Genomic DNA, 15,816 nt, shown 5'->3' with positions numbered 1-15,816 from the left:
CAATTAGGCGAGTATTCGAGTTCACCATATTGTTTTTAATTTTAAATACAAGTAGCAGAAAGTTATATTTGTGTAGTAAATGTATTGGGAGAATCCCTGGTGAATACAAGCTGGCACTAGGGAATAAAACAGGAAGTTTTTTAATAATTTTAACTGCCCTATTCTGGTGAACTTTTAATACATTTAAATGAGATGCTGCAGCTGATCCCCAAATCGTACTCATGTAAGATAAATGTGGTAATATGAACGCATTGTATAACTGCCAACAACTACGAATATTCAAGCAATTTCTAACCTTCCTGAGAGCAAAAATGATAGGAGTAATTTTGTTTCTCACTAGTGTTATGTGCTTTTTCCAATTCAAATTGTTGTCAATCGCTAAACCTAAATAATCAACTTCTGTGACTTGACAAAGGCGAACATTATTTATAAACAAATCAATGCAAGGATTAGAATTTTTTAGAGAAAATATAATGAAATTTGATTTTTCACTGTTAATTTGCATTTTGTTTGCAGAGAACCAGTGAGGGAGTAATTCGAGATCGTGTTGCATTATACTTTGTAACGACTCCAAATCTTTCGCTTTGTATTTTAGTACAGCATCGTCAGCATAACACTGTAATTTTCCGTTCAACGGAACATTAAATAAATCGTTGATAAAAATATTGAATAGTATAGGACCTATTATAGACCCTTGAGGTACACCGGATTTTATAAGCAACGGTTCACTAAGAAATCCATTTACTTGACATTGCTGCTTTCTATTTGAAAGGTACGATTTTAGTAAATTCACCGCACAAGATGTAAAACCATAGAATCTTAATTTAGCTAATAGGGTCTCATGTGGAATACAATCAAAAGCTTTACGTAGATCTATGAAAATACAGCCAACATACTCTTCTTCGTCTAAACCTGTTATTATGAAATTTGATAATTCTAGAGATGCAGTTTCAGTACTTTTCTTGGGTAAGAAACCAAACTGGTTTTTATTAAGGAGCTCATTTTGCAGCAAGTATGTTTTAATTTGTTCATTCATAATACTCTCGGGAATCTTTGAAAGTGCTGGTAAAATTGAAATTGGTCTATAATTTGATTTTGTGAATTTATCACCTGATTTGTAAAGTGGAACAATTTTTGCTACCTTCAAACAGTCTTCAAATTGAGCAGATTGAATCATATTATTTACTATTTCGGTAATTTTAGGGGAAATAAGTGTAGCACATTTTTGCATGAATTTTACAGAAATGTTGTCTAGTCCAACTGCCGCAACTGAGTTAAGAGAATTTATTACAGTTCTGGTTTTATTTGAATCAATAGCGGAAAAAGAAAAACTGGTTACTGGTGCAGGACTTCCCAGGTAACCACTAAGCACTGTTCTGAGCATTATAACGGCCATTAAACAGCTTTTCAGTGCTAAGTAGCTCTATATAAGCATTCCTAATGCTTATAGGCACTATAACCAGTAAGAACTAAATTAAGCCCTGTAAGCCTATATAAAGCCTACAAGCTGTAAAGAAGTTTGTACGTGCTGTCACAGGGCTTGGAGCACATGACGTTTATATCAATCAAAATAGATTTCGACCAAAACAGACTCGAGTCGCTCATGATCAATACATTTTAAACATCCATGTCGGACGGGATTGACGATACGGGATTTTTTTTGTTGTTGGCATGTTTAACGGAATGGTGTTGTTAAATAGATAATGGAATTTGGTTATCTTGATTATTCCATTTTTTTTTCAATCAAGACAAACTCCAGCTCGTTTCCCTCTTCTTGTGAAACGTTTCCCGACCATTTATATAAACATTGCTTCTCCTGCATCAATTCCTGCGTTCGTTACCACCAACCTTACCACTTAATCATCCTCATCCCATATCATTTTCAACCCTCGAAATGCCCAAACTATTTTGTTTTTCATGGTTTAAATACTAGTTTGATCACACCATTCCCATGGTGCATTAGTGGAGCAGATGAGAAAGGCAACGGACTTGGACTTGATCAGGAACTCGGAGGACAACAGCTAGAATCTGGATGAAGTAGCAAAAAAGCAACTTCAATGGAAGCGAAGGAAGTTAGAAAAGAACAGGAGATAAACATTTTTTTTTCTTTTTTCTTTGTCTCACTTTTGACAACTTTCGCTCCAGAGACTTGGTACGATATTTTAAAGTTGGCCGTATATCAGCCAAATAATTCGCCAAAAGTGGCTTTTGAGCAGCTCTATAAGAAGATATAGAACCAATTAGCTCTGTTAGCCAGGTTCTACATTCGACTATAGAGCCGACTTAATGCCATTTTTACGGCTTAATGGTTACTTGGGTTAAATACGCTAGAAAACTGTTGTTTTCCATACCACCTTGTTGGATATTCCAACCAATGTTAATGAAATATTCATTGAAACAGTTTGATATTTGAGCGTCTGATTCAATAAGCACATTGTTTTCCATGATTGACAAAGTTTGCGGAAATGTTTTATTAGAAACCTTTTGGAAAATTATTTCCCTTAGGGTACTCCATGTTTTTTTATAGTTATGGATATTCTGGCATATTTTATGCTGATAGTATTGTTCTTTAGCGAATTTTATTCTGTTCTTCAATTGATTCCGTTTTCTGACATACGAAGTATACAAGTCTTCTCTCAAGGAGTTAACTACAGATGTCTTATATTGCCTGTATAACTCATTTTTACGCCGAATTTCAGCTAAGATTTCATTATTTATATAGGGCTTCCGAATGACCACTGCCTTTCTTCCTTTTATGATCTCTGTCCTGTTGTTAGTTATAATCTCATTAAGCGTTCCAATCATTTCATCAAAACTATGACAGGTCTCAAATGTGTTTTGCGAGACAGATCTCATAATATTATCGTAATTTATAATAATCTTTTTATCAATTAATTTATCCTTCAACACTTCCGAGACCATGCGATAAAAAACCATGAAAACCTTGTTCAATGTGCTGAACAAATCATAGTATCTCAACTCACACCCGAGATTAAGGTTCACACATATGAGGACTTCTATCCACGTGAGGCAGTTTTTTTGCGGACTTTAAAAGCACTTCACTCCCAGTCCTTGAGGAGAATGAAACATTGCAATTTATTGTTGACAAAATCAAATTAATCACATTAAAAATCGCCAAAATTGCTACCACGTGGTATATTACTTTTTTCTAACGAATGACTATGACAATTTCTGCGTTCTAAGTCAGTTAATCAATGTAAATTTAGATTAACAAGCCACTATTAGTAATGAAGGAAAAGGAATGGTAGAATTTGCTGTACACGAGTTCTATAAATATTAAAAAAAAAAACCCATTGAAGTCGAAACAACGTCAAAAAAGTTCAAAATATCCAATACGGTACAATCAACAAATGAAAAGTTACATGCAAAAAGTAAAAAAAAAATACAAAAAAATATTTAAATTAGGTAAGCACTCAAGCCAAAAATATTGATAATTGATGCCAAAGTTACAACAGATTGATGACAATTTTTGGGAGAATAATGCAGCTCTTTTTTTGCCACTGAATATAATCGTGCACAAATTTTGAGGGAATTTGAGAAATTTTTATTGAAAATTCTCACTATGATAACTTCCAATTATTAGGTATCCTTCTGATAAAAAATGGCTCATAAGAAATTCACCTTTGTATCCATGCAAACTTATGAATGGTTCCGAAATACTGACCTATCTCACTATGTATGCTCAAATAGGCTGGTCTATATCAGTAGTATTTTTTGTTCTGTTTTTATCGTATTATCCTACACATCGTGAGACTAGCACATAGCGTACAGGATAATAAACATATGACCAGGACATATCCTGGAGGATATGCTCACAACGCGCATGACAAGCTAGTGTCATAATTTTCATCCTTTTCGTACCTTGTAAAATTAATCAATATCCTGATTTTTTCGCAGACAGAACGGAACCTCTGATCTAAGGTAAAATTTACGATTGAGATTATAATTTTCGGACAATGATTTTTTAGAACTACTTATACGGAGTTCGATGTTAACATTGCCACTCACCAATGCAGCAAACTGTTTCTTCTTCAGGGCCCCTCCAAAACCGTAAACCATCTGACGAGGCCAGCCCATCCCCGCATCCCAAACGCAACTTCCCGTTGGTGAAAGTGGCGCTCGATAACGGTATCAAAACGCAGTCCCGAGTGCATCCGAGTCCAGGCAGCGCTCGCACGCTAGTGTGGGCGCTCCCACTGACGGCATCATGCAACATGGTGACGGAGGAGAACGACGAACATCCGCACACCGAGGAGGAGAAGACCCCGACCCAGGAGAAGGACAGTAACTTGCTGGTGCGGTCGGACAGTACGGAGATCTTGATCCAAAGCAGCATGGATGATATATTCGATGTGATCAAGGGTGGGGAGTTGGCAGAGGTGGAAAAGCTGGTGGAGAAGGTAGGGCCAGAGGCGTTGAGTGCCCGGGATAAGCATGGGTACACCCCGGCTCATTGGGCTGCTTTGGACGGGAACGTGGAGATGATGCGTTACCTGGTGGAACGCAACGCTCCGGTTGATTTGCCATGCTTGGGAACGCAAGGTCCAAGGCCTATCCATTGGGCTTGCAGGAAAGGCCATGCAGCGGTGGTTCAAGTTCTGCTACAAGCTGGAGTTGCGGTGAATGCCGCAGATTTCAAAGGATTGACTCCACTGATGACGGCTTGTATGTATGGTAGAACAGCTACCGCGGCTTACTTGCTGGGAATGGGTGCCCAGAATCATCTTACGGACATCAATGGCGATACGGCACTCCATTGGGCAGCATACAAAGGTCATGCCGACTTGATCAGGCTGCTCCTGTACTCCGGCGTAGATCTTCAGAAGACGGATAACTTTGGATCAACTCCGCTGCATCTGGCTTGCCTATCCGGAAATTTGCAGTGTGTGAAGATACTCTGCGAAAAGCGCAACCTGGAGTTAGAACCGAGAGATAAGAATGGTAAGACTCCGTTGATGTTGGCGCAAAGTCATCGCAACAACGATGTGGTAAAATTGCTGCACAACGAGATCAAGAAAAAGTCTCGATGGATGCCACCGATTTCTGAGATCTGGAGTCTGCTTTTCGGAGGGGCTGGTGCGTCCAAGGGTCCGTTGATTCTATTTCTCTTTTCGGTACTGCTTTGGGGATATCCTATGTATATGATCAGGGTAAGTTTAGGATGTTCTGTTCAATTCTTAGGAAATTTTCATTCTGAATTACTTCGTTTCCAGTGCATCCCGATTACGTGGAACGTGCTGCGAAGGTCACACTACTGTTTCATCTACTGGAACGCCGTCATGTGGATCAGCTGGATCATAGCTAATCGACGAGACCCGGGATACATCCCCCTGAATTCGGACACCTACTACCGAGCCATCAAACAGATTCCCTACTTTGACAAGTGGAAGAAACGTAATGTGATCTTGTCACGCCTGTGTCATAGCTGTCGATGTCTGAGACCGTTACGGGCGAAGCATTGCCGTATTTGCAACCGATGTGTGTCGTACTTTGATCACCATTGTCCGTTCATCTACAATTGCGTTGGGTTGCGAAACCGGATGTGGTTTTTGCTGTTCGTTTTGAGTGTGGCAATCAATTGCTCGTTTACCATCTACTTTGCGTGCTACTGTGTTATGATCGAAGGATTCAGCTTGTTGTACGTGTTGGGACTGGTGGAGGCTTTTGTTTTCTGTGGACTAGGATGGATTTTAACGTGCACTTCGGTAAGCATAGCAATTGACTACCTTCAGAGTTTTTTTTCATTCTTATGTTTCTCCATCAACTCTTCCACGGATGTCCGCGCAGATATAGGTAAAAAATCAGTCGAAGCTGCTTTCTTTATTATAGTAGAACATTCTTAATGAGAGCTCGCCTAGTTGAACTAGGAAACAAACCTGTATATCTCACGGGAATTTTGTTAAAAATCACACTACAAAGTTTTCTAGACATTATTTGGAGTGCTCTTGCGATCTTTTTTTAAGTTGGTTCGCCAAAAATTTTGATCAATTGTGATCGTTATGGTCGTACACCCGATTCTTTTTTTACACGGGTCTGGTTTTTGCTAAAGCTCAGTCAATTTTCAACCGATTCTCATGAAATTTTGTACACATGTAGGCACGATTAGTACTGTGTACAAAATTTCATGAGAATTGGTTGAAAATTGACTGAGTTATAGCAAAAACCAGACCCGTGCAAAAAAAAGAATCGGGTGTACTGATAAATATTTAATGAATGTGAATAATTAGTTTATTACAAGCTATATTCTCGTCTTCCGCAGATCCTTCACGCTTGCATGAATCTCACCACCAACGAGATGTTCAACTACAAACGGTACCCGTACCTGCGGGACAAACGTGGCCGCTACCAGAATCCCTTCTCCCGCGGACCGGTGCTGAATTTGTTCGAGTTTTTCGTCTGCTTGCCGGATCGCCAGGACGAGCAGGACTTTATGCTGGATGAGAATCTTTGAAAATTACCAAACCCGAGCAGCGTGAAAAGGAAACGACTAACCAGCAGCTAAGCATGCCGCGACGCGCTGAGTTCCATTTTGCTCCGCATTTTCTTCACCTCTAGGATTCGGATACATACCTAAATAAGGCACCATCAAACATCAAACCAAACGCGGTTGATATCGAAGTCATTCAAGCTTGGGAATCGATGTGATTCTCTATTATGCTTACGCTTGAGTGTCGTTGTCGAAAAGTGTGGGTGCAATGAGAGAGTGGATTACAAATTTGGTTGCTGAATTCAATCAAGCTGCGAAAGGAAGTTCTTTCAAATTCTGACCTAGTCAAATTGGAGGTCTTGATTCATTGGTTATAAAACACGTTTATTATTCCTCCAATTGTATGAGTACACGAATGTTTCGATTTGCGTTTGCGATATATACTGTTCACTATTAATTTTGGCTTTTTTTGTTTGTATTCAACATAGTTCCAATCAATACAAATGTTCGAAAATATTTCACACGTTTCTATGACGGTTGATGTTAAGTTTTCCAAATGTTTAAATAAAAGCAGATGCTTTACGGGAGGAATGGCATATTTGAATACTTAAAATCGCGTATATGTTGGATAAAAGTAATAAATCTAAAGTTCGTATGAACTGAATGTTACGTTAAAAATCAAAGTCGCAGATATATAGTTTATATTTAATAATACGTCACCGCATCTCCGAAGTAATAACTACGAATGTGCACAATAGTTTCCATTTAAAACTAATATGTATGGGAGTGTTTGATGATATTCTTTAGATTGCACAACGAATAGTTTTGTGTTGAAATACTTAGATTAACCTACCTACAGGCCATTCCGAAACTACAATAACACATATTCCGAGAAGCGATGCGACAGCAGTGAATACTTGTGAAAATTATTTGTAGATATACGACGATTATGTATCGGCATGATGCTACTGTTTAAGAGTTGGTGTGTACTAAACCAAATGTCAAAAGAACAAATATTTTTGTCATCAATTTTATCGGCTTCAATGCTTTGAATAAAACATTCTTAACAAAATCTATGTCGTTTATCGGTAGCTGGATATTTGAAAGAATGGCCAGAATACTTTTTAAATGAAGATTTAGTGATATGCAAATTCAGTGATAAGAAACGAGTTATAGCAGATTGGATGCGACGAACCTGATACACTGAAACAATCTGATTCGTGCAATGCTGGATGGATCAGAATCAAGTGAATACTGGCTGAGGGTAAGATTTCGACGTCTCCCGTTATCTTAGGAGGATTGGAACTGCGGTCTTGAATTTGTTGTTTATTATTTGTCTCGAATGAACCATCAGCAATTCTTACATTTTCAAAAGAGAATAGCCAACATTTGTCTAACAATCAGAACAAGAAAGATGAAGTAAATGGTAGACAACGTGGATCCAATCGCGATTTTGGTAGCGAAGTGATATTAGGTTGTGAAAATTTGACATATGTAGTAGAAGAATTGTGTACCTTGGATCTCTAGTGACGTGTGCGATAATGATGTGCCTACACACGAGTTGAAAATCCCACTTTCTACAGGCTCCGTAAATATCTGAAACCCCGTTGTTCGAAGATAAAGTTTCGCGATGTGTAAGACACGGATTCTGCTCTATACGACCACGAGACTTGGACGTCGAAGGATATCGACCGGAGAGAGTTTGGCGTCTTTGACCGTAAGGAGCTGCGAACAACAGAAATTTTCAGAGTTCCTATTTGAATTTCCTTAATATTCCTTAACGCCATGAGAAATATCAGCGATAGCTTCTGCAGAAGTCCCAGAACGCACTCTGGAAAAATGTAATGAGAAAGTCCAGGTTAAATTAAAGAAAAAAAAAAACTGAAAAATGTAGCTACTGTGGTAAAGAACTTCACGACTTGCAAAAATGCCCGGCCCATAAAAAGCGTATTCAAAATGAGAGTCGCTCCATAATTAAGCGCTCCAAGAAGACATACGCGGAAATGGTGAAATCATCGAATCCGCCCGCTATAATGTCTGAGTCAGCTGTCCCAGTTGAAAATCCCTATCAGGAGTTGTCTTCCGATGATCAGGACGATGGCGAAACTGATGAGGGTGGATCCTTTTCGGAGGTACACGCATCCGGAAAAAGGAAGTCACCATCTTCCCCGGGATTGCGCCGAAAGGTTTTCTTAAAGTCTTCCCTCAAAAGTTTGACAACTACCAAAGGAGGCGGAGGGAATTTAAAAACTCCGAAGAAGCAAGTCTCTGATGGTGCAGTTCCTTGCTGTAGCAAGGACCTAGAAGCTCCGCCTCCAACTGTTAAGTATACTTCAAAAAGAAATTCTCGACAAGGTGGCAAGAAAAAAGCCACAAAAGCCCCTCGAATTTCACCAAAACCTATCAAGCCCAAACGAGGACTGTTCACTTTTAGGGCTCTTGTGGATCGCTTATATGATGCCCTCGGACTTTCCGACTCCCTCAGAGGCATACTAGACATTTTTCTCCAAGCAGTAGAAGAGTATCTTCGGAATTTGACACAATCATGGCCCCTCCTTGCTTCGATCATATCTTTTGATGGATAATTCATCAACCGAGGTTCAAGATGTGATCACTGTACTACAGTGGAACTGTCATAGTTTAAAACCTAAATTAGACCTGTTTAAATTTTTGGTTCACAACTCTGATTGTGATATATTTGCACTTTGTGAAACATGGCTTTCTTCTGAAGACGAACTCAGCTTCCACGATTTTAACATTATTCGGCAAGACCGAGATGACCATTACGGAGGAGTACTTTTGGGGATCAAAAAAAGTTACTCATTTTATAAAATTCCAATCCCAACTCATCCTGGCGTAGATATCGTCGCTTGCCAAATAAACGTAAAGGGTAAAGATCTTTGCGTAGCTTCCGTTTACATTCCTCCAAGAATTTCTATTAACCGCCGTCATCTTTGGAATGCGGTTTCTGCACTATCAACATCCAGTTTTGATTCTGGGTGATATGAACGCACATGGTACAGGGTGGGGCGAACCATATGACGATAATAGAGCGGTCATTTTTTTATGATTTGTGCGACGATTTCAATTTGAACATTTTAAATACAGGTGAAGTGACACGTACTGCATCTGACGGCAAAGAAAGTCGTCTAGACCTATCACTGAGATCAAGTTCACTATCATTCGATTGCTTGTGGAAGGTAATCGAGGATCCTCATGGTAGTGATCACTTGCCCATTATAACCACCATAAAGCATTATAGTGAAAGGTCAGTCCAACCAATTCAGGTTCCTTTTGACCTCACAAGGAATATCGATTGGCAAAAATATGCAGAAGCCGTATCTTTTGGCATCGAATAAAGGAGGGGGTTCCCACCTTTGGATGAGTATCGATTCCTGTCTGAACTGATATAAACACTCTTGGTGCATTAGAATCACAAAAACGACGAGTTCCAAGTGCAACTTTCAAAAGAAAACCAGCCACACTAGGCTGGGATGATGATTGCACCCAGTTGTATCTTAAAAAATCTGATGCTTTCAAAGCTTTTCGTAGGCATGGTACTTCAGATCTTTTTCAAGAGTATGCTAAGCACGAAAGACAGCTGAAGAACCTGCTGAAAGCGAAAAAGCGTAGTTATTGGCGACACTTCATTGAGGGTCTCTCAAGAGAAACTTCAATGACAACGCTTTGGAGAGTGGCTCGCAATATGCGAAACCGCTCTTCTTCTAATGAGAGTGATGAATACTTTAACCGTTGGATATTCAGCTTCACGAAAAACGTCTGCCCAGACTCAGTCCCAGCACAACCGATTTCTTGGGAAACATCCTCAAGAGACGGTTCTCTGGACAGACCCTTCGCTATGTTGGAATTTTCTATGGCTCTTTTTTCATCAAATAATTCCGCTCCGGGACGCGATATGATCAAGTTCAATCTTCTTAAGAATCTCCCAGATATCGCAAAAAGACAATTATTAGACCTGTTCAACTCATTCATGGAGAACAACATTGTTCCGCCAGAATGGAGACAGGTCAAAGTAATAGCTATTCAAAAGCCTGGTAAACCAGCGTCTGATCATAATTCATACCGCCCAATTGCTATGTTATCATGTTTAAGGAAATTGTTAGAAAAAAATGATCCTATCGCGACTCGACCATTGGGTTGAATCGAATAAATTGCTTTCAAATACACAGTTCGGGTTTCGCAAGGGCAAAGGAACAAACGATTGTCTAGCGTTGCTTTCAACAGATATTCAACTGGCCTATGCGGGAAAGGAGCAACTGGCTTCAGTTTTCTTGGATATTAAGGGCGCCTTTGATTCAGTTTCCATAGGAATATTGTCAGAAAAACTGCATAATAGTGGACTTGCAGATGATGCTGTGGTTTCTCTAAAAGGCCCACATGCAGAAATGTTGCAAAGACCATTGCAAAATCCTCTAAACAATCTGTCAACCTGGGCAAGAGATTTGGGGATCGAGTTTGCTCCGCAAAAAACTCGATTGGTTGTGTTTTCTAGAAAGCGGAACCCAGCCCAACTGAAACACAATCTTTTGGGAATAGAAATCGACCAATCTTTGACTTCGAAATACCTTGGGGTCTGGTTTGATTCAAAAGGCACTTGGGGTACCCAAATCAAGTATTTGGTGCAAAAATGTCAACAAAGGATCGATTTTCTACGCACAATTACCGGAACATGGTGGGGTGCTCACCCGGAAGACCTCATAAAACTTTACAAAACGACTATTCTCTCTGTTATTGAGTATGGCTCTTTCTGCTTCCACTCAGCAGCAAACTGTCACCTAATAAGACTGGAACGAATTCAATACCGTTGTTTGCGTATTGCCCTTGGCTATATGCACTCAACGCATAATGCGAGCCTAGAGGTCCTGGCAGGGGTGAAACCTCTCCAGAACCGCTTCTGGGAGCTCTCGCTAAGGTTACTTATCAAGTGTGGAGTGAGCAACACACTTGTTTTTGAAAACTTCGAAGAAATGCTCAGTCTGAACACTCAGTCAAAATTCATGAGAATCTATCTTTTCTACATGTCATCTGACATAAGCCTACCAAGTTATAATCCTCCCCGTGTACACTTCACTAATGACAGTACCTCTGTTAAATACGATCTGTCCATGAAACAAGCTATTCATGGAATACCAGATCAACTTCGATGTATATCTATTCCTCGCATTTTTAACGAAAAGTACCAACATGTCAATTCCTGTAAGAGATTCTTCACTGATGGGTCTCGCATAAATGGATCCACTGGTTTCGGTGTTTTCAATGAAAACTCCACCGCCTTCCGCAAACTTCAGGAACCTTGTTCGGTTTATGTTGCTGAGCTGGCAGCAATCGACTTCGCCTTGGGGATGATCTCAAACATGCCCGCAGACCATTTCTTCATCTTCTCGGATAGTCTTAGTTCTATTGAGGCACTCCGGTCGATGAAATCTGTAAAGCATTCATCTTATTTTCTTACAAAAATAAGGGAGCAGATGGGTGCGCTGGTCGAAAGATCATACAAGATTACCATTGTATGGGTCCCCTCACATTGCTCAATTTATGGCAATTTATAGAATTTATGGAATTTTTCCATTTAGTTCGTCAGAGTTCTCTTTAAAGTTGGCAACATGATTGGCGAGATGGCCAACTGGGACGGTGGTTACATTCTATTATTCCTAATGTTTCTTTGCGAGCGTGGCATTACGGTTTGGATGTAGGTCGAGACTTCATACGTGTGATGCCAAGACTTATGTCCAACCATTACTCGCTAGGCGCGCATTTGCATAGAATAAATCTTGCGCTCGACAATCTTTGCACTAAGTGCGGTTCCGGTTATGATGACATCGACCACGTAGTTTGGCAATGCCCGGATAATGACGCCTCCAGAGCGCTACTATTGGATACCCTTGAGGCCCGAGGTAGACAACCCTTTGTTCCAGTAAGAGATGTGTTGGGAACCCGCGATCTAATCTATATGCGGTCCATTTATGAGTTTCTTCGCATGTGTTGTATAAAGGTATTATCTTCTGTTTTTTTTTTCGCTTCAGTTTTTTTTTCTTTGTGTTTTGTCTTTTTTGTGTTATATGTTCCTGGCCATCCGGCAGACGAAACCCCGTGACAAGCCCATGCCAACACCAGAGGCGACGCCAAAAGCCAAGATACCTCCCGGATGTGCTACAGAGAACCCTGAAACTTTATCTTCACCATGCCTTTCCTTAAAATTTTGTGACCCGCTAACCTCGAGCAGCCACGAGTACCCTGGCCTCCGCTCAGTACTAACCTTGAGTACCTAAGAAAGTCAGAAAATTGTATGTAACTGAATACAAATAATGAATTGCGGCTCCGTAAAGCGTTATACGCGATTGAGCCATAAATAAATGAACTAGACAAAAAAAAGTATTAATGGCATTCATAGAAGTTTGACGTCTTGGATTGGAATGATAAGAAATTTCTTTGTTCTCTTTTTAAAAATTGTGACTACTCTAATTCTTCATCTTTGTAAAATTTCTGAAAGTTTAGATCTATCAAGACAACACTACTGTCGGTCATTCTGCGAAATCGGGCACTCGTGTAGTACCGGAATGAGTACTACAAACTTACAACTAAAATTTCATTCTTCTCATCCGAAAGTTTAAAAACATAATTTAATAACATAGGCACGAAAAAGAAAGACAAAAAACTTTGGTTCTTGATATCCGACATAAATAAAATCGTACATGCACATATCATCATGGTTCGTAATATGATCGGGGGAGTAATTCACGAAGGAAATGCCAGCAGCTTACCTCTTTAGCTATCGAAGCAGAAGTCGTAGTTCTCGGGCTCCGGTGGAATCGGCGGAGGATCCTTACTGATGTCCACCCCTTCGGTGTCCAGCAGACGCAGCTTAATCTCCATCGAGAGTAGCGTCTCGAAGTCTTCGTCCTTTTGCTTGCTGAGCATCGGTTGGTCGAGGAGGGCATTTATGCCATCGGTCCAGTAGTTGAAGGTGGCCTCGTCCGGGGCCACGAAGTCTAGCGTTTGTTGATCGCTGGATTCGGCTACGAGGGAGAATCCGAGTGGGAAAGTAGATTTCTTGGCACGCATTTCCTTCATGTGGGGGCACTCCTTTCCGACGAGCATCTGGCGAATGTCGATGACCGGGAGTTTGTTGTTGAGTTCTTCGAGGGTTGGGACCGTTTTCTCGTCGCAGTCGCCGTAGTGGATGACCTTGTGGTTGGGGGACAGGCGAGCGTACCAGTACTTGTCGCGCTCGCGTTTGCCACCGCTATACTTGGAGAAGCGGGTGCCGACTACCAGGTAGCCTAACCGTTGTTCCTTGATGAGGGACATTATTTCCGGGGTTATTTTTTCCTTGAGGGAGACAATGGCGGAAGCCGTGGATTCGCATTCCTCGCGAGAGGTTCTTTCCTGTTGACGCAGCGTGGTGATGGTGTTGTAGGTGAAAGTGTTGATTTTGGTTTTGAAGTCTTCGAGGGACGCTGGGCGCCCTGTGATGCTACGAGTGATCTGCTCCCGAACGACGCTGAAAACTTTGACGAAGTCTTCCGTGGTGGCACGCATGTCTTTCCATGTTCGGTTTAGAACCACGATGCAAATGCAGAAAAATTCCTCGAATGGGTGATCATGAGTGAAGAACATTGGGTGGAAGTCCTGTCCCTGTTCCAGGGAAGATTCTCCGATGCGGAGGATGTCACATAGAACTTTGACGAGCTCGATGCTGGTCCTTCCAAAAGGGCACTCATGCTCGTCTGCTCGGCAACTATTTTCATGCACGACTTTGGTATAGTTCTGGGTGTAATTGCGTGCGAAATAGACCATGCAATCCAAAGCTAGCACTCCAGGTGGGACTTCCATAAAATCCTGAGCTGGGTTGATATCACATTTGAAGCCCAGCTTTTTGTAATGAGTGGAATAGGACCCACCGTGTTGGCGACGCGCAGTCACATCTGGTACGGGATCAATTCCGTCAGCTTCAAATGCAATTCTGCGAAGCTCCTTTATCTTATCCTGAGCATCTTGATCCTGCGGATCGATCGGGGTTTTCATCGGTTGCTCCAGCAAACCAAGAATTAGCGTTTGCAGGACATACAATTGATGGGCGATCTCAGTGATAGTTCCAGTTCCAGTGCCTGCCGTAATGACGCTATTAATGACACTACGATACTGCTTGGAACTGAACGTAGCAGCAATAACCTTACGCTTGGCATCATCAGCCTTTAGAAAAAGCGCATTTATAAGAGCGATTGTATTAACCGCCGAAGTTGAAGGAGAGTCCTGCAGAAGTTTTAGCAACATCTCCAAAGTAACATCCCGCTCCACCAACGCATGGTTGCTGCTGTTCTGGACGACATTTTCCAGAATCGTCAGCGCTGACTGGATAATTTCCTTGTTATTACTAGTGCTGATGAAAGCAATATTCCTTTGGATGAAAGACGGTTGCAAAACATCCCAGGAAATGGTTCCATGGTACATCAGTTTCACGAAAGCGGACAATGCGTAATTCAGAATATTTTCGCCGAATTTAGGTTCCTCTATTATGCTCACAATGAGATCCAGTCCTTGTTCCTTGATAAATTCCAGAGCAAACGTGATATCCTGACTCAACCCAGGCAAATCCTTCAGCACCTTCATCATCTCGTCGACCTTCCCCGTCTGCAGCTTCTCCAGAATGTCACTGGCCATCTTCGACGGCGAGTGGGCCATCCTCAGCACCGACCCATTCTTCACCTCATGACGGTTTTTCTCCGTCACATAGAAACAGTTATCCGTAAACCGCAGCGCGTAACTTTCCGGATCCTGAATCGTCCAGTACGGACACAAATTCTGAATAATCGCCGCCAGCGGCTGGCGCTGATCGAACTCGATGAGCTGAGCGATTTCCGACGCGAATTGGACGGCAATTTTCACCACATGACTATCACGAATCGCCGGCATTTTGGCAGTTTTTAGTAACATTTAAACACGCACCGCAACCTTCGCTTGCGGGAGAACACACATTGGCCACGAACGGGACGCGATTTATCACGAAAAAGTCGATTTTTCCACGCGAAACGAACAAAGTTTTCCGTCTGTTGACACGATAAGAAAGAAAATGACTGACAGTCCAAGCAAAGCAGGATGTGATTAATCAATGCACCACCATCACCAAAACAGTGTAGTGTAACTGTTTCGATGCACTTTCTTACTGTTTTGGTTGCATTTTTTTGATTGTGTGAGTCAGTGCCCATGCAGCACGATTGCGTGTGATGAGCAATTCTACACCTAGCTTGCGTCAAAAGCGAGTCAGGCCCTAGGGGTGTCTAACTTGCATTATTTTATGTATTCGATCAAATATTCAAAAAAAATTGCAAAGTAATATCAAAGTCAGT

The 15,816-nt window shown here is 41.2% G+C and overlaps 2 protein-coding genes across 3 annotated transcripts; one reads left to right on the top strand and one right to left on the bottom strand.

Annotated features, from left to right (window-relative positions):
• Positions 1-3,776: 3,776 nt before the first annotated feature.
• On the top strand, positions 3,777-7,066 carry LOC109407359 (uncharacterized). Of its 2 annotated transcripts, none has more exons than XM_062849738.1 (4): positions 3,777-3,942; positions 4,057-5,171; positions 5,235-5,726; positions 6,281-7,066. In XM_062849738.1, the coding sequence occupies exons 2-4, from the start codon at positions 4,236-4,238 to the stop codon at positions 6,470-6,472; spliced, it is 1,620 nt and encodes a 539-aa protein (XP_062705722.1). In that variant the 5' UTR covers positions 3,777-3,942; positions 4,057-4,235; the 3' UTR covers positions 6,473-7,066. The 2 variants fall into 2 exon arrangements, with proteins under 2 accessions (XP_062705722.1, XP_062705724.1); XM_062849740.1 differs by having other exon boundaries at positions 4,038-5,171.
• On the bottom strand, positions 6,812-15,632 carry LOC109421655 (engulfment and cell motility protein 1). Its single transcript, XM_019696177.3, has one exon. It carries the CDS (start codon positions 15,401-15,403, stop codon positions 13,235-13,237), a length of 2,169 nt encoding a protein of 722 aa, XP_019551722.2. The 5' UTR covers positions 15,404-15,632; the 3' UTR covers positions 6,812-13,234.
• Positions 15,633-15,816: the final 184 nt, after the last annotated feature.

Source organism: Aedes albopictus, chromosome 2, assembly GCF_035046485.1.
Source record: "Aedes albopictus strain Foshan chromosome 2, AalbF5, whole genome shotgun sequence".
Lineage (NCBI taxonomy): Eukaryota > Metazoa > Arthropoda > Insecta > Diptera > Culicidae > Aedes > Aedes albopictus.
This window is presented reverse-complemented; position numbering and strand designations above follow the sequence as displayed.